Source organism: Budorcas taxicolor, chromosome 1, assembly GCF_023091745.1.
Source record: "Budorcas taxicolor isolate Tak-1 chromosome 1, Takin1.1, whole genome shotgun sequence".
Lineage (NCBI taxonomy): Eukaryota > Metazoa > Chordata > Mammalia > Artiodactyla > Bovidae > Budorcas > Budorcas taxicolor.
In genome coordinates, this window is record NC_068910.1 from 150,824,870 (window position 1) to 150,843,916 (window position 19,047).

Here is a 19,047-nt window from a genome sequence, read left to right on the forward strand (position 1 = left end):
ATTAGACATGCGGAAGTTGACCTTTCATAATGAAAAATGTTAGAAGTTTAAATTATGTAATATTTTAAATTTGCTTTCTACACAGCATGTTAAAAATTTAAAGCAAAAATTCTTATAAATTCTAGGTGCTGAGTATGAGGTAAAAATTCAACTAGAAGAACAAAAAAGAGCTGTTGATGAAAAATACAGACACAAACAAAGACAAATCAGAGAACTACAGGAAGATATCCAGGTAAATTCTATAGGCTTTAATAATAAACCCTTAGTAAAAGTTAACTATCACTATTATAATTACTATACTCTTGTTAATATATAATTTTTTAGAGAAGCAGTTACTTAAATGAGAAAAAAGTGATCAAAGTATTAACTAGTTAAAATCCCAGTGCTAAGCCCTGACAATTACTTGGTAATCAGTGGATAAATTATAGCTAGCTAACTATGATATCCCCTAATCTTTATTTCAGTTAAATCCTTTAAAATCACCTTAAAAGACTGTTCCTTAAAACAAAAATTTGAAAGATGAGAAAACAATGTGTTTGGTAGTAAGCCGGCTCTATATAAGCATTTAAGGGCTTCCCTGATGGTAAAGAATCCACCTGCCAATGCAGCAGACACAATAGACAGGGGTGCAATCCGTGGGTTGGGAAGATCCACTAGAGAAGGAAATGGCAACCCACTCCAGTATTCTTCCCTGAAAATTACAATGAACAGAAGAGCCCTGGCAGGCTACAGTTGAAAGGGTCACAGACCTGGACATTACTGAGTGCACTTAGAGATTTTTTTTTTTTTTTTGATTAAAGAAATAGAAATAGATTATATGAGTTGGGAATCTTTGAAAACTGTGTGCTTTCAATAGTCATTGTTTGAATTGTTTTTCTCCCAAATACCATAAAAATAACCTTCCAGTGGAATTATATATAAAACTTAATCCATAAAACCATTATACTTATTATCTACCAATAGAATGTACATTATATATGCAAAGAGTTGGCCACGACTGAGCAACTGAGCACATATATACAAAAACAAAGGAATCAGAATTAAATACTTGACAAGTGGCAACGGTAAAAGTTATTTCTGAACCTAACCAATAAATTTGTTAATATTTATTTTCTGCAGAGCATGGAAAATACTTTAACAGTTATAGAACACTTAACAAATAATGTCAAAGAAAAAGTAACAGAGAAGCAAGCTTACGTACTTCAATTAAAAAGAGAAACTGAGGAACAGAAGCCAAAATTGGAGAGAGTAACTAAACAGGTATTGGAAACTTTAAAAAACTGACCTGTCATATTTATATTTTGGAGTTCCAAATGGTAACCTCACATCTTCCTTCATCCATTAACAAATACTTAGTTCTAGAAAACAGGTTTAAATAACTGACTGCTGTTGACCAACAGTGTGCAAAACTCACCAAGGAAGTCCGTCTTTTGAAAGATACAAAAGATGAAACATTAGAAGAACAAGATATTAAACTTCGTGAAGTGAAACAGCTTCACAAGATCATTGATGAAATGTTAGTTGATATCACACAAGAAAATGCTGAGATCGGTGTTATCCTTCAAACATACTTTCAACAGGTAATAAGACTTATCTTCTAGTCAAATATTTCTTTAACATTTCATGAAGAAAAATTTAGGGTATTCAACATAAAATTAAATTTACTGAAAAATATTCTGAAATGGCATGGTACTAATGATTGCTCTTGAATATTTTTCCAGAGTGGTTTAGAACTACCTACAGCTAGTACTAAAGGTAGTCGTCACAGTTCTAGATCTCCTTCCCAGACTTCACTGTTATCAGCAAGGTAAGTGGAAGGAGAAACCACCATCTCCTGATTCACTCAGTTACAGCTTCCATCCCAAGCAAATTCGGCCACTTCATATGCCATAGCTGTTGGACCTGCCAGTGCACTGCTAGTACTCTCCCCAGCTTTCCCTACCTTCTGATGTTTGTGTCAGAGGCAGAAACCAGCCAGCAGCACAAGACTCTTCCCTTCTGGCTTCTGTCTGGAGTTATCATTTCCAGTTTGACATGTAGAGCTTTGTGACTATCAGATATTTCAGTAGGATAAAGCAGGGTGAAATTTTGGATGATACACATAGCATGGTCATCCCGAGTGTGGGGTGAATTGATTAAACCATAAAAGGACCACTTAGCTGTACACAGATATTGAGTAAGATTTATAAGATTAAAATCCACTGTAAAATCTAAGGAGTCAGAATTTTATTTATGCTGCTTTGTTTTGCTAAAAAGGAAATTATTCTTTCTTCTGAAGTTTAGTTTTATCCAGAATTCTATCAGGTGGACATTTAGTCAACATTCCTGTGCCTTGCTGACAAAATAATAATTATTAATATTAAAGATGATCCTCATCTTAAAATTCCCAATCTGCCACATTCAGCACCATATTACTTTTCATTACTCCACAGCAAGATGTCATGAAAGGATTTCCTAGAAGATATTTTTTAAGTAAAACAAAAACACTTTCTATGTAAACATGGTGAGCACCCACTTGAACACCCTAAGTTCAGTTCAGTCACTCAGTAGTGCCTGACTCTTTGCGACCGCATGAACCACAGCACAACAGGCCTCCCTGTCCATCACCAACTCCTGGAGTTTACCCAAACTCATGTCCATCGAGTCAATGATGCCATCCAACCATCTCATCCTCTGTCATCCCCTTCTCCTCCTGCCCTCAATCTTTCCCAGCATCGGGGTCTTTTCAAATCAGTCAGCTCTTTGCATCAGCTGGCCAAAGTATTGGAGTTTCAGCTTTAGCATCAGTCCTTCCAAAGAACACCCAGGACTGATCTCCCTTAGGATGGACTGGTTGGATCTCCTTGCAGTCCAAGGGATTCTCAAGAGTCTTCTCCAACACCACAGTTCAAAATCATCAATTCTTCGGCGCTCAGCCTTCTTCACAGTCCTACTCTCACATCCATACATGACTACTGGAAAACCCATAGCCTTGACTAGACAGACCTTTGTTGACCAAGTAATGTCTCTGCTTTTTAATATGCTATCTAGGTTGGTCATAACTTTCCTTCCAAGCAGCATCTTTTAATTTCACGGCTGCAATCACCATCTGTAGTGATTGCAAAATAAAGTTAGCCACTGTTTCCCATCCATTCCCAATGAAGTGATGGGACCGGATGCCATGATCTTAGTTTTCTGAATGTCTAGCTTTAAGCCAACTTTTTCACTCTTTTTCAAGAGGCTCTTCAGTTCTTCACTTTCTGCCAAAAGGGTGGTGTCATCTGCATATCTGAGGTTAATATTTCTCCCAGTAATCTTGACTCCAGCTTGTGCTTCTTCCAGCTCAGTGTTTCTCATGATGTAATCTGCATAGAAGTTAAATGAGTAGGGTGATAATATACAGCCTTGATGCACTCCTTTTCCTATTTGGAACCAGTCTGGTGTTCCATGTCCAGTTCTAACTGTTGCTTCCTGACCTGCATATAGGTTTCTCAAGAGGCAGGTCAGGTGGTCTGGTATTCCCATCTCTTTCAGAATTTTCCACAGTTTATTGTGATCCACACAGTCAAAGGCTTTGGCATAGTCAAGAAAGCAGAAATAGATATTTTCTCTGGAACTTTCTTGCTTTTTTTGTTTTCTAGCAGATGTTGGCAATTTGATCTCTTGTTCCTCTGCCTTTTCTAAAACCAGCTTGAACATCTGGAAGTTCATGGTTCATGTGTTGCTGAAGCCTGGTTTGGAGAATTTTGAGCATTATTTTACTAGTGTGTGAGATGAGTGCAATAGAGCAGTAGTTTGAGCATTCTTTGGCATTGCCTTTCTTTGGGATTGGAATGAAACCTGACCTTTTCCAGTCCTATGGCCACTGCTGAGTTTTCCAAATTTGTTGACATATTGAGTGCAGCACTTTTGCAGCATCTTTTAGGATTTGAAATAGCTCAACCGGAATTCCATCACCTCCACTATCTTTGTTTATAGTGATGCTTCCTAAAGCCCACTTGACTTCACATTAAGATGTCTGGTTCTAGGTGAGTGGTCACACCATCGTGATTATCTGGGTCATGAAGATCTCTTTTTGTTCTTCTGTGTATTCTTGCCACCTCTTAATATCTTCTGATTCTGTCAGGTCCGTATCATTTCTGTCCTTTATTGAGCCCATCTTTGCATGGGTATCTCTAATTTTCTTGAAGCAATCTCGACTTTCCCATTCTATTATTTTCTTCTATTTCTTTGCATTGATTGCTGAGGAAGGCTTTCTTATCTCTCCTTGCTATTCTTTGGAACTCTGCATGCAGATGCTTATATCTTTACTTTTCTCCTTTGCTTTTCGCTTCTCTTCTTTTCACAGCTATTTGTAAGGCCTACTCAGCCAGCCATTTTGCTTTTTTGCATTTCTTTTTCTTAGGGATGGTCTTGATTCCTGTCTTCTGTACAATGTCATGAACCTCCATCCATAGTTCATCTGGCACTCTATCAGATCTAGTCCCTTAAATCTATTTCTCACTTCCACTGTATAATCATATGGGATTTGATATAGGTCAGACCTGAATGGTTTAGTGATTTCCCCTATTTTCTTCAATTTCAATCTGAATTTGGCTTTAAGTTCATGATCTGAGCTGCTCCTGGTCTTGTTTTTGCTGACTGTATAAGAGCTTCTCCATCTTTGGCTGCAAAGAATATAATGAATCTGATTTCGGTGTTGACATCTGGTGATGTCCATGTGTAGTCTTCTCTTGTGTTGTTGGAAAAGGGTGTTTGCTACGACCAATGCATTTTCTTGGCAGAACTCTATTAGCCTTTGCCCTGCTTCATTCTGTACTCCAAGGCCAAATTTGCCTGTTACTCCAGGTGTTTCTTGACTTCCTACTTTTGCATTCCAGTCCCCTATAATGAAAAGGACATCTTTTTTGGCTGTTAGTTCTAAAAGGTCTTGTAGGTCTTCATAGAACTCAACTACAGCTTCTTTAGCATTACTGGTTAGGGCATAGATTTGGGTTACTGTGATATTGAATGGTTTGCCTTGGAAATGAACAGAGATCATTCTGTCATTTTTGAGACTGCATCCATGTACTGCATTTCAGACTCACGTTGCCTATGATGGCTACTCCATTTCCTCTAAGGGATTCCTGCCCACAGTAATAGATATAATGGTCATCTGAGTTAAATTCACCCATTCCACCCTAGTATTTTCATAAAAGCATACTTTAAAAACTTAGCATTCAGAATTGTATGGATAGTTATGCTTTTCAAATGACCCCACCACTTTATCCTGTCAATAGATCCCTCATTTTTTTCTTTTTGGCTCAAATTGTATAATCTATCATTTTAATCACTCTTGCCAGCACTCAAATTTTCTTGCCTCTTTTCCTACCTTTTGTTGAATGATTTTGGCAAACTTAATACCTAATGATTCTAAATTAGTTATAGTTGAAACATTTTTTAAATAGAAATATATTTGCAGAACTATTTTTCTACTGATTTGAAACTTTATCATTTTTTCTTAATTTCCTGATACTATTAATGGTCATCTTTTAAAATTCATTATTAGCACTCTTAACAGGATTATCCTTTTTGATCTCTTTAAGTACTTGTGAGATTATGGCATCTTTGCGATTAATGAGGGGGTCTCTACTAAAATAAAAAATTCTGAATTACAGTAATTCTGGTTTTATTCTAGGTCATCTAAGAGTACAAGCACTTCTGCTTCTCAGACTTCGATCAAAGTATTAGAGCTGAACTTCCCAGCCTCTCCGCTAACTGGCAGCACTTCCAGACCAACTAGTGCTAGCAGTGCCTCCAGTACCGGTAAAAGCAGAAAGACCAACAAATAAAATTTTAAATCTCTCTTAACAAGTTGTAAACACAAAACCAAAAGTCTCCTAATTTTAAAATAGTATATCACACCCTATATTTCTGGGTGCCTTATACTGATATAGAGCCCTAATGAGATAAGTGTTAGAAATACAAAATGACCAGAGAAAAGTTTTATCCAGTGAAAAATGTAAACACTTCATGCTAGCCATGAAACTTCTCACTTCTAATGTAACAGAATCTTTTCGGAAGAAGTCTCTAAAGATTTATTGTACTATATAGTTTATAACACTATTAAAATTTTCTTTTAGCCTAGATGATCCTGAAAGTAGGTTTTATTAACAAGAAACATATTTCTCAGACTTTAGGAGAAGAAATCTGTTAGTTTCTTCTTTTAGCATTACCTCCCCCCTCCCTCCACCAGAAAACAGCTGAAAGGAAAGAGAACCACTATGTATCAACAGTGGAACTTAAATTTCTAGGAGGCCACTCTGATCTTGAAAGAAGTCAAACATAGTGAAGATTCTGCTCTCAAGATACAACCAAGAATGTTTTCAGTATTTCCTTGATTTAATGAACAGTTTAAAGAAAGCCAGGCATAATTAGATTAGCAATAGGAATTCTGTAAATTTCCAGTAAAGATAGACTACCAGATTAAGAATTAGTTATTTCTGTCAGTCCTTTATCATTACATGTGCCCAACACTCTGAACTTGGGAATAGAGGGTGAAGTATAACTATGTTATAAAACTGGTTTTCAAGTAAATGTATCAGAATATATATACTTAAATGAGTACTGTCTCCTTCAAATCTTGGGAAAAAGTATTTCTTACAAAAACTGTCATTGTTTACAACTGTCACTTGCAATTCCTTCTGAAAGGCAGTAATGGTAGTAAACCTGTTTCTCTGGATCACTGGTGTATTGTCATTTCTTGTAATAGGCAGCAAAAGGCACAACCAAGTCCAATGAATAAGATGGCTAAAAAGCTGATTTTTTTTTTTGTTTTTGTAAAACATTATTCCAGTGAGATTTGTGAAATATAAAAACTGATTAATCTTACCATCACTTTGAATGTTCACCAAAATTCTCATTCTTTGCCCTATTTTACTTTGCAAATTACCTGGAAGTTGAAGTATATTCCAAGCAGGCAGGGACTAGTACTGTGACCTTGGGAAAGTTACTTCTCTATGCTTTTTTTCTCATTTATAATATGGAGACAGTAAAAGTTATCTATGTTGTTTATTGAAATCAGATAATTTATATAAAGGCACAGGGCCCAACACACTGGAATTGCATAGTAAAACTGTAAAGTCGCTCAGTGATGTCTGACTCTTTGTGACCCCATGGACTATATAGTCCATGGAATTCTCCAGGCCAATAGCAGCATAGTGGGTAGCCTATCCCTTTTCCAGCGGATCTTTCCTACCCAGGAATTGAACTGGAGTCTCCTGCATTGCAGGTGGATTCTTCACTAACTGAGCTATCAGGGAAGCCCTGGAATTGCACAGTAGCTTCTACCTATCATTGAGCCACCAACCAAAGCCTAGCACAGTATTTGTGGAATGGTTAAGTTAGAGTACATCATGAGAAACGCTGGACTGGAAGAAGCACAAGCTGGAATCAAGATTGCCGGGAGAAATATCAATAACCTCAGATATGCAGATGACACCACCCTTATGGCAGAAAGTGAAGAGGAACTAAAAAGCCTCTTGATGAAAGTGAAAGGAGAGTGAAAAAGTTGGCTTAAAGCTCAACATTCAGAAAACGAAGATCATGGCATCTGGTCCATCACCACTTCATGGGAAATAGATGGGGAAACAGTGTCAGACTTTGTTTTTTTGGGCTCCAAAATCACTGCAGATGGTGACTGCAGCCATGAAATTAAAAGACGCTTACTCCTTGGAAGTAAAGTTATGACCAATCTAGATAGCATATTAAAAAGCAGAGACGTTACTTTGCCAACAAAGGTCCATCTAGTCAAGGCTATGGTTGGTTTTTCCAGTGGTCATGTATGGATGTGAGAGTTGGACTGTGAAGAAAGCTGAGCGCCCAAGAATTGATGCTTTTGAAGTGTGGTGTTGGAGAAGACTCTTGAGAGTTCCTTGGACTGCAAGGAGATCCAACCAGTCCATCCTAAAGGAGACCAGTCCTGGGTGTTCATTGGAAGGACTGACGCTAAAGCTGAAACTCCAATACTTTGGCCACCTGATGCCAAGAGTTGACTCACAGGAGAAGACTCTGATGCTGGGAGGGATTGGGGGCAGAAGGGGACGACAGAGGATGAGATGGCTGGATGGCATCACCGACTCGACAGACATGAGTTTGAGCGAACTCCAGGAGTTGGTGATGGACAGGGAGGCCTGGCGTGCTGTGATTCATGGGGTCACAAAGAGTCGGACATGACTGAGCAACTGAACTGAACTAAGTTATATTAAGTTTTGGTATTTTATTGCTGGCAAGAACTGAGACAGAACAAGGACTAAGTGTCTTCTTCCCCAGCATTCTCTTGTCACTTAGATATTTGTAGATGGGGATACTCGCTACCCTTCAACCCACCCATCCAGTGTCATCATGAATTGGAAAGATTCTAAAGCCTATGAGATTCTAAACACCTATGACTCCTATGTATACTATCTCTATTCTCATCTATATTGTTTTTAATAATTTGGGAAGAATCATTATGATCCAAGTTCCTTCCTTCTTCAGCTCTAGTTGCTGAAATTAATTCTGAGTAAGTCTAGCTTCTGTCAGCTGAATCATTTATTCAGACTCTAGGAAGAAAAGCAGAAATGGAAGCCAGCTCGAGGCTATCAGAAAACACACTCAACTGGACATTTGCAATACTAGGACAGTTTCCTAACTTCCCTTCCCTTAGTGGCAGACCAGATTTATAGTGTGCTTCACTTGCCACTGCTGCTTTTGCCAGGACTCTTTCCTACTCTGATCTATTCTTGCCTGGAATGTATGGTCTTGTCAGTATTTAAAGAAATTTCTTATGGCTACACTGCTAGCAAGGAAGAAAAAAAGAGAGATGAGCAAAATGGGCCCCTATTCAACTTTCATGGCTTTATTCCTAGAGTACTTTTAAACATCTGGAACATAAATCATTTTAATTAAATCAGGCTTTAGAGGTCAATTAGACAAGACACGTATCTGTCTACCATTTAAAAATGTTATGCAAGAAAATTCACCTTTAAACAAATAATGATTATAAAATGGTATTTAACATTCAAATAATCTTTAGAAAGTCAAGAACTTTTAACAGAATGAAATAATTTTTCATAAAAATGATCCAAGTGTTCAATGCACAAATTTAATATTTTGTCAAACAGCAGGATAAGGTGAACCTGAGGAATTCTAACATACCATAGTACAATGAAGAAACAATACTTTGAGAGTTATCTTTAGGTGAAGAAGTTTAAATCATCAGAATAAGAAATAACTGTACATAACATACACACAGTAAAAAAATCAGCTATGAAAAGAGGACCTATAACTGAAACAAATATACTTTGAGAACCGCTATAAAAAGCAATTGATTTCCATAATGTCTACAAATAAAATAACCACGGGAGCAGAGATTTCTGCACTGGACTGTATTACTAAAAGATCCAAATATTTTATTAAAAGTCTTTAGTGTAATGTTGAGGATACCCTTGGCATATTAGTTTTTTGGCTTATTTCCTTTTTCTTTCTCAAAGGCAGCTATCTGATTAAATATATTGAGTAAATTTTGAGGTAAATTTTTTTTAACTCCACCTTCTGAATGGTCTTTGCTATTGAGTCCCTCTCCCTGAATCTCTGTTTTAATATCCTCCTCGTAATTACCCTCTCTTTCATATTCTCCTTGATTTTTATTTAATTGATATCTTTGCTCATGTCTACTTAGATCATGTGATCCAGAGTAAGTGGATTTCTTATATTTTTCTCCTGACTTCCAAGAGTAGTCTGAGCTTGCTGGTGAAGTAGCATGTCTCGTGGAACCTGGTTCCCACTTTCTATAGTGCTCTTTTCTTCCTTCTGTATCTTTTTCAAATCTTCTATAACCATACATTTTTACCTTATCCTCTGAATTCCTATAAAAAGAATCTGAGGAATCTCTTCTACTGGAAAAATGTCTTTCTGATTTATATGGCTTTTCTGTTCTGCTACTACCTGCCTGAGTTTTATAGCTATCATAAAAATCTCTTGGATCTTCAGACCTACCTCCAAAATCATCCGGAATTTCAACAGAAGATGATGAGAAAGAACATTTATCTTTTTCTTTTACCTGTTTCTTTTGATATGGTAACCTATCCTGCTTTTCCAATAGTTTTTCCACTTCTTGTTTTTGGTTAAGAAAAGATGCTGACGTATTAGCTGGAACTGGGAAGCACTCATCTTTCTTATTCTGATCTATCTGATTTGAGGATGCCTTAGCTGAATGCCTTTTAGAACTTCGAGAAGACTCTGAGCGGTTCCTCTTATGTTTCTTATGCCTTCTGTGACCAGAAGATGAAGAGGAGGATGAAGAAGAAACTGATTCATCAGCAGAAGAAACACTCGAAGAAGAAGAAGTTGATTTTCTTCTTTTTTTCTTTAGCCTAAAAAAATGTAGTTAACTCATCAGATATGCTGAGTATAAAAATGTTTAATTACCCATAAAGATTTTAGTTCTATTTTATTCTCTATTTAAAGATTTCATAAAAGTTTGCAGCTTATATAAGAATTATAGTATAAGTTTAGTTTTTACTACAATATCCAATTTTACCATTAGTCATGACTTTTGGGAAAAAATACTTGTGTCACAATTGTCACTGTAAGCAAATCCATCATTTTTCTAATACACGGTGACATTTCTAAAATTACCTTAAAAATTTAAGAGCATCTGAATACATAAAGGAGAACTGAAGTTTTACATTTGGCTATGTCTAGTTCATGGTTTTACCACCTCAGGACTATAAGCATTTTTGGCCAAATAACTTTGCTTGGAGGGTAGGGTGGCAGTGGGGAAATTCTATATCATTGTTTAAGTTTAGCAGCATCTCTGATCTCTATCCACTATATACCAGTAGCACCTACCAGTTATGAAAACCAAAAATGTCCCATGGGAAACCACACCCAGTTGAGAACAACTGCTCTAATTTTGAAACATTTCTCCCTAAAACACAGATAATTAAAATAACATTTTAATTGTTTTTTTTTTGGCAGAACTCTAGCCATCCATTCTACTTTGCTCTATCTCTTTTACAGAAAAATTTATGGTACACATACTTGCTAAGAATCATTGATTATGACTTGAAATACTTAAATTTTTTACTTACTTTACCTCCCAAATGGCACTTTGGTTGAACTGTGTACTTGCTTTAAGTTTAAAAATACTGAATATTATAGTTTACCTTTTCTCCTCTTTTAAGAGCTTACGCAACTTTTCTGCACTTGTTTCTATTTTCTTTGTTTTCTGCTTTTCTTCCTTTTCAGCTTGTTTTTCTCTTAATTCCAAAGATTTCTTTTAGAACCCAGATATCGGAAAAAACCACACGTTAAAAATAGCAGAATATATAAAATCCAGTTTTCAAAAGACCAACCCACCCCCCAACCAGAAACCAAATGTGGTATACCCAAATCACCATATATCCAGCATTAAAAAAGTATTTTTAACATATAAAAATTAATCACAGGTGTTTGGCATTAATCATTAAACAGCCAGAACAGTATTGAGGACCATATTGCAGTTGGTATTCCATGGGAAAAAAAGGGAAGCCATTGCATTGATACCCATGACCCAGAGTGCAAGAAAAAGAAAAAATAAAATACATGAAAAAATATATATATTTAAAAAACCATTAAAAATTGAAACAGGACACAAATTTTATAAATAAAATTCAAAGGAAGCAATCCCGATATGGTGAGTTGAGAGGGGAATCACCATGTTCAAATACAAACCATTTAAAAAATAGCACAGCCCAGTTGGATGCATGGTTACATAAGAAATCATTTTCCAGTTTGAGGATGGGGATGAGCAGCACCAGATGTCAGACACAGCAGCAATGGTCCAATTCAGAAGAAAATGCATGAGAAAACATCATCATCAGTATTACAGGAAAAGACAGTTTAAAATATTTTTCAGAATGGTTTTTATAATTAGCTCAATTACAGTAATAATACGGAATTTTGTAACCATCAGGAAAGCTCACTACAAGGACAATTCTACAAGGACAACTTCATACCAAACAGGCAAAGGAAATTTTCTCAACAAAGCTATGAAGTAATGTCAAACCCAATTAAGAAAAGCTGTATCTAAAAAACTTTTCATAATGCCATAATTAAGTGATCTAGAATAGTTTCCCTAGAAGTTTTGGCATTAATCTTAAAAATGACTACATTTCTAAGAGGAAATAAAGAATCACCTGCATATATACATGAAGCTTCTGCAAAGCATCCTCTGCATCTTTGAAAGTTTCATCCAAAGCCAAAGCTTTCTTATAATAACTTTCAGCATTTAAAAACTTTTCTTCTTCTTCTAACCTAAATTCGAAAGAAAAATTTAGCTTTTTTGGTAAAAATTAGAAGTTCTCAAATATGCATATAGGGCAGAAGCTTATGTGAGTTCATGAGGGAAAACTATGTTTAGCAAATTATTTTCTAAATTGAACAATACTTAAATACTGTGCTTCTGCTATTTTTCTGTTAGTGTTGTTGTAAAAGACAATATAAAACTACATAAAACCAATCAGAGAAACTGAACTCAAAGATACAGAGACTGGTGGTTGCTGGAGATGGGGTTGGGGGCAGGTAAAATGGGTGAAAATGATTCATTTTATAAACTTCCAGGTATAAAATAAAGTCCTGAGGATGTAATATACAGCATGGTGATTGGAGTTAGTACCATACTGTATATTTGAAAGTTGCAAAAAGAGTACATCTTAAAAGTTCTCATCACAAGAAAAAAAAACATAACTGTGTGATGATGAATGTTAACCAGACACAATGGTTAACTCTTCACAATATATACATAAACTGAATCCTGTGTTGAACATAACCTGAAACTAACATAAAGTTATGTGTCAACTAAATCTCAATTAAACAAATAAAAAACAAACAGGAATTCATTACTGATAACTAAAGCCATACTGTAGGTCAAGCAGTGGCATTTTAGTATAATTTGTGAAAACACACTATCAACCTCTGAAATTTAGTTATGATCTTGAACTTTAGCACAGAATTATGTAGGCTGGCTTCTCCTAGTAGTTTATGAAGAGTTTATGCTCACAAGTCTATGTTGTGAAATATCAGAATTAGAAAGTTTAGACACAGATCAGTGAAAGGATTTTGCACAATATTTTCAGTTTTTAGAAAGCAAGAAAAGGTATTCACTGTAAAACAAATGAATAAACCCAGTAGTTTCAATGCAATCACTTCTGTGTCAGATAGGATGAGGGGAGGAAGGAATAAGCCAAAGATGATCAAGATTTCTCGACTGGATGACCCAATAGATGGTATTGCCATTCACAGAGCTAAAAATCACAAGTATGTGTATAGTAAGACAACCACATCTAACGAGGCACTACCTATGTACCTAGGGGCTTCCCTGGTGGCTCAGACGGTAAAGAATCTGCCAGCAATGCAGGAGACCTGGGTCTGATCCCTGGGTTGGGAAGATCTCCTGGAGCAGGGCATGGCAACCCACACCAGTATTCTTGCCTGGAGAATCCCCATGGACAGAGGAGCCTAGGAGGCTACGATCCATTGGGTCGCAAAGAGTTAGACACAACTGAACGACTAAGCACAGTTATGTAAGCTATGTAAGAAAGAAAAAAGCTGCTCCAATCACTTGGGTCCAAGTAGAAGTTCTTATCAGTTAAAAACAAACATTGCAAAATTTCATTTATATGAAGTTCTGAAATGATCATACAAACTGTAATGATCTGGCAAATTCATGAGGCAGAAAGGGGATGATTCTATTTAAGAAAAAATGATAGCAAAGAAGATGCTGGCCCTTAATTATTAAAGCAGGACGTTACCAAGTTATTTATGTTAAAAGTACTATATTTCTTCAAAATATTTTATAAGTTAGACTAGTCTGTTAGTCATTATGCCAAGTACTATGCCAGTATCTCAGGACAGTATAATACAGGTTACGTTACAGGGTTTGTTCTTAATGTTTTCCTCTTTATTTAATCTAAGTTCATGGATTTTCTTAGACAAAGTAGAGCAATAAGTTGACTACAACAGTGAAATCTTATGTACAATGAACTACAGAGTTCTCAATTTATATTTTTGGCATTATAATTACTAGAATGATGAAATGAGTTAGAAATTTCTATTAAACAAAAGCTTTTGGTGTGTGTCCAGGATAAGATTTACCTATTAACTTTCTATGTATTATAATACATACTCAGAACAGTGAACTCAAGACACTAAAATATCTCCAATCATGAAGAAAGTAACTAATAAGGAAGGATAAAAGGACCAGAGAATGTAAAAAGAACTATATTTAAAAAACATTTTCAATCAAAACTGAAACTAAGAGTATCTGAAGTAAGTCAAAGATGTTATTTCTTTAAGTTCAAGATTTTATAGTAGTTGGCCATTAAATATTAGATCTCTACTATTAAGCACATCTGACACTTACTGCCCTCCTCTTTCTACAAGTGTCTGGCAGAGGTATTTTCTTGCATTTCTGTGAGTTGGACAGTTTTCCAGTGCAAGTTCAAAATCTTCTATTGCTTTGTTTAGACTTCCTTTTGTTGCATATCTATAGATATGAGACAAAATTAGAGGAATTTATCTTGTGAGCTATTCATAAATCTTATATACATTTATCTTATAAATATTCCTCAAAACCCATGATCCACTTACAATGCACCACGAGCTACCAAAGCTTCCACATTTTGTTTGTCTATTTCCAGAGCCTTATTGTATTCATTCATAGCATCCACATGGCGTCCAACCTTAAAATAATCCACTCCAATCTTCACACTAAAAATATATTTTAAAGCATATATAACAAGTATTTCACAGAATATCCAAACAAAATGTTAGCATAAATAAAATTTTAAAGCAAACCAAATTTATTAGTTATTAGTCTTCAATATTCTCAGTATAACTAAGAAACAGTCTTTAGATAATTTTGTAACAAATATTTATGAAATCCAGATATCAATATACTAATTCCTTTTTAACAAAATTAAAAAAATATTGGCTAAAGTGTAAATCTTTGAAGTTTACAACACACTAGCATTTATATCTATAAAAAAGCTAATCTCAAAAAGGTATCATTTAAATTCATTTATAAACAAATTTTGTCTTAAAGATGACATAAGCATGCTTGCCTTAACTTAACCTGTTAGGTTAAATAATGCAATTGTTGAATGACAAAATCTTCATACCATTTTAAAGCCCATGATGCAGACTGCTTCTTTCTTAACGCAGAAGCAAAATCATCCTCAGAGAAATTTTTGCTATTAAAGAAAATAAAAGTCAAAATGTAAATACTTTTTTGGGTAACTACATCTCACTTTACCTGACAGATAAAAACTGAATCTCAAGCAAGAAATCTGTATTCCCATTTATAATGCGAAATTTTTGAACTCTCAGGAATGACTATTATTATTAAGAAGTATTTTCCGTTAGCATATACATGAAATTCTTGTAAATTTTCTGCATCTTATAAATTTTTTCTGCATCTACCTGGTCACACGGCACATATCAATCACCGATAAGACTCCACTCCAGAAGGAGAAAGGATAACCTAGTTCATTCAAACTTTGGCATACTGCTGCCACCAGGCTTAGGATAATCAATTATGTTCTTCAGTTATGCAGCTTCTCACATCAGCACCACAGACCTCACCACTTAACAGAACAAATACTGATTTACTATACCTTTGAAGGCCTCTCATTAAAGATGGTGGATTAGATTCATCTATTCCTAGTTTTCCTAAAAGGAATTCAACTACTCCTGGATTAACAAATCCCAAAGAACTCTGCATGATATTCTCATAGGATTCCAAAGAATTGCTATTTAGTTCAACGCTTTTCCTTAAAAAAAAAAAAAAAAAATCACAAAATATAAAGATGATTAAGATGATTAAGACAATTAAATAGCATGTCCCATTTTAATTATGGAAATAACATTATTATATGGGATTTAAATACTCAGTCTATTTTTGTACATGAAAGTGTGGCAACTGTGATTTGGTTCCTTTTGCCAAGTTTGAACCGATTTATGGGTTATAAAAATAAAATTAGCATATTTTGAAATAAGAGAAATTAGAATTTTACCTTCTTGTTAGAAGTTGGGCAAAATTTGCAATTTTTTAGCATAGAAACTGTTTTGCAATTAACTTGTTGAGACAATGTGGATAAAATTACCTGTAGTACAAAGGAAGTTCTTCAGAACTAATTACACCTAACTTAATACCAGACAGGTGTGGTGGAAGAGATGAGCTATAAAGAGACACTGCAAGCTTTTCATGGTATCTGTCAATATCCTTGATTCCAGCTTAAAAAATAAGAAAATTAAGTTGATTAGCAAAGCAATGCAAACTAACATAAACATAACCACAGTTACTTTTTTTTACTAATATGAGGAAACTGATCACCTCGAATGATGTCACCAGTTTGGTAATATGATAAAGGATCCCCATGGTTACTGATTGAAGGCACGTCTCTTAGTGGACATAGAGCCTGCAACAAGAAGCACTGTAAAACACTAGACATTCTATTCTTCAGAGAGAAGTGTCTTCTTTTATTCTAGCAGTTCAGTATAAACAGCTAAGACTTGAAAGGAACATTAAGAAAACAACTAGCACCCTAGAGTCTAAATTTAAATTTCTGTGCCCAAACATAAGTAAAAAAAGTTTTCTGGTTCAGATCAAAGCTAAACTCTCATGAAACTTGCAATTAGTTTTAGAAATGGAATATAAGTATGTATGATGAAACAAAAAGATATTTTGTGCTTCTTAAATATAAAATTAAAATGTGTCCAGAAAGTAGGAGACTTCCAAGAAAATGAAACGTGAATTCTTCTAGGTTTCGGTGTGTTAATGAGTTTGCGGTATCTTCTGGTTTTCTTCCCTATCTGTCTTAATAGACAATAACAAACCTTTCAAATTAAAGCGACATAGTGTATTTCAAATTTAGATCTATTCACCTTGGCAAGTATCATGATGTACAAATCACTTAATTATTGGAAATATACAGAAAGGAATTTATTTCTAAATTATCCACATGCAAGTATCTAATGCTGAGTACTAAATAATTAAAGACTTTTCAGCTAGAAGAGATAACCCAGGCTACTAATGAATCTCACCAGGTCCACTAATATCTGAGCACTTAAAACAGGACCCCACTTCTGCCAGCCAAAGGACCAAATCCCCCAAACTAGAAACAGTGGCAGAAACTGAAATTCTATTACGGCTAATAATTTTTTTAAAAGTAAAAAAGTACTTAATTTTCCTATTAATACTTATTTAATTCTCAAAACTAGGTCTGCAGAGTACACTTAATTACAGCTGGATGAAAAGATATAATTTTTGCACTGAGATGACATTTTTATCAAAAACAAAAACAATCAAATAACTAAAAGGTGAGTAACTTACTGTGATTTCTAAGTGGGATATATCTCTCATAATGCCACTGCCTAAACAAATTAACACCATGAAAAACCCGAATTCCCGAATGGAACTAATTCTTCCAATCACTATGTCACCACGTTCAATATCTCGAAAAAACAGCTCTCTCCGGTCCATAGTAGGTATCTCCATGAATTGCTCTAACGGTGGCATGACTGCATAATAATCTGAAAAAATAAGTAACAAAATTACTAACAACAGCTCTGTGTTCTGCTTCATCAAAGTGCTGTTAAACCAAAACGCAACGATTTTAAGACTAAACACACCATCATTGTCTTCACTAACTTCAGCAGTTGTAGGTGCATCTGATTTCCAGGCAAGTGCAAAAAGCAGATCCGCTTTTTTGGAAATGAATTTTTGTATTTCAATGTTGCCAACTCTCCTCTCTTTTCTTAAAAAGAAAACAAAATTTATGAAAACTGGTTTTTCTGCATAACTTTTTAGTACGTACAAGCTTCTGCTCTCTGCTTTCACGCTCAATCGTGACCATCCTAAGCTGCTGGCCACACATCCTCCGAAAAAGTTTTAACCAGGCATCCCCTCATACGCCAGTCTGTAGATGGAGGGCGCGGAAACAAAAAACACAGCCGCGCTGTTCCAGATATACACAAGCCCCAAAGATTTTAGCTAAAGAATCCGCGCCTCTGGTGGCAGTACTAGATTTAAAAGTTCAACCCACATCCCGCATTGCCCACATTAGGGAGAAGGTACCCTCCTGCACCCTGCCCTCGAAACCTGCGCCGCAGTCCTCACGTGCTCACAGCCTCGGCTCAGCAGCCGGACTGCGGTAATGAAGCCCGGAGCTGCGTCCCCTCTCCCGTCTCGCAGCGGCGCCGCCGTCCCATTACCTGCCCGGGAACTGCTGCTGGCCCGGCGGGCCCCGGGCAGGGTCGGCCACCGACCCCAGGAGGCTCCGGAAGTGCGGGTTGTCCTGCTGTTCGCTCCGGAGCAGGGAGAGCAAAGACGGGCCGTGGAAATTTAGTGACTGCCGCAAGAGGTCTCGGTCCATGGCTAGAGACTGTCGTGACCAAAGGCCAGTGGGCTGCTAGCCCCCGGTTCGGTGCCCACTACTTCAGGCCGTGGTCGTGGAGGCTGAGGAAGCGGCCTGGAAGCCGCCGGAAGCACACATCGCAGACACCTCCAGAGTGGCCTCCCGGAAGTGTTCTGGAACCGCCCCCAGCGGCGGTGCTGCGGAGCGCAGTTTTGGTATCGCGAAATTGAGCGAGATTACGGAAGCCGGGAGGATTGGGGCAAGATTTTCAGGAGTTTAGGGCCGGTTGTGGCTCTGAGGTAGTGAAGTGTGTAACAAGTTTTCGTTTTAAAATTTCTGAGGTGTTATTACATTGAAATGGCCCAAGTTCTAATCTGTGGTAAATAATAATTCATCCTTGTGTTTAGCGAGGCGCTTCTAAGTGCCAGTGTCGGGAAAAGAACCCTGAACTGTTACAAAGTTTCTTACCTTGGAGTTATCGCTGGATAAGTATCTATGCCTCAGGCATAACCGCATTAAAACGACTGCTCTGAGAGACTTCCTGTTAGGCTGTAGGGCAGAAGAAAGGAAGAACATTAACATTTATTAAACACTGGAGCTGTGTTTTCTAGCCGTACCCTGTCCACTGTTAGTGATTTTAGAGTTAAAA

At 36.4% G+C, this 19,047-nt stretch overlaps 2 protein-coding genes across 2 annotated transcripts in view; one reads left to right on the top strand and one right to left on the bottom strand.

Moving 5' to 3' along the window:
* The window catches only part of CCDC39 (coiled-coil domain containing 39), a 54,901-nt gene extending 49,091 nt beyond the window's left edge, over nt 1–5,810 (top strand). Inside the window, exons 16-20 of the mRNA XM_052647016.1 lie at nt 126–232; nt 1,120–1,260; nt 1,401–1,580; nt 1,722–1,807; nt 5,657–5,810. Of these exons, the coding sequence (XP_052502976.1) occupies nt 126–232; nt 1,120–1,260; nt 1,401–1,580; nt 1,722–1,807; nt 5,657–5,810 (668 nt within the window). The remainder of the gene's footprint in view (nt 1–125; nt 233–1,119; nt 1,261–1,400; nt 1,581–1,721; nt 1,808–5,656) is intronic.
* A 3,476-nt stretch (nt 5,811–9,286) lies between these two features.
* On the bottom strand, nt 9,287–18,498 carry TTC14 (tetratricopeptide repeat domain 14). The gene is made up of 12 exons (XM_052645987.1): nt 18,256–18,498; nt 17,674–17,798; nt 17,375–17,574; nt 16,376–16,460; nt 16,146–16,275; nt 15,657–15,812; nt 15,162–15,233; nt 14,632–14,751; nt 14,405–14,527; nt 12,180–12,297; nt 11,169–11,278; nt 9,287–10,373 (listed from the first exon to the last, which is right to left on the bottom strand). Exons 1-12 carry the CDS (start codon nt 18,414–18,416, stop codon nt 9,455–9,457), a joined length of 2,319 nt encoding a protein of 772 aa, XP_052501947.1. The 5' UTR covers nt 18,417–18,498; the 3' UTR covers nt 9,287–9,454.
* Nucleotides 18,499–19,047: the final 549 nt, after the last annotated feature.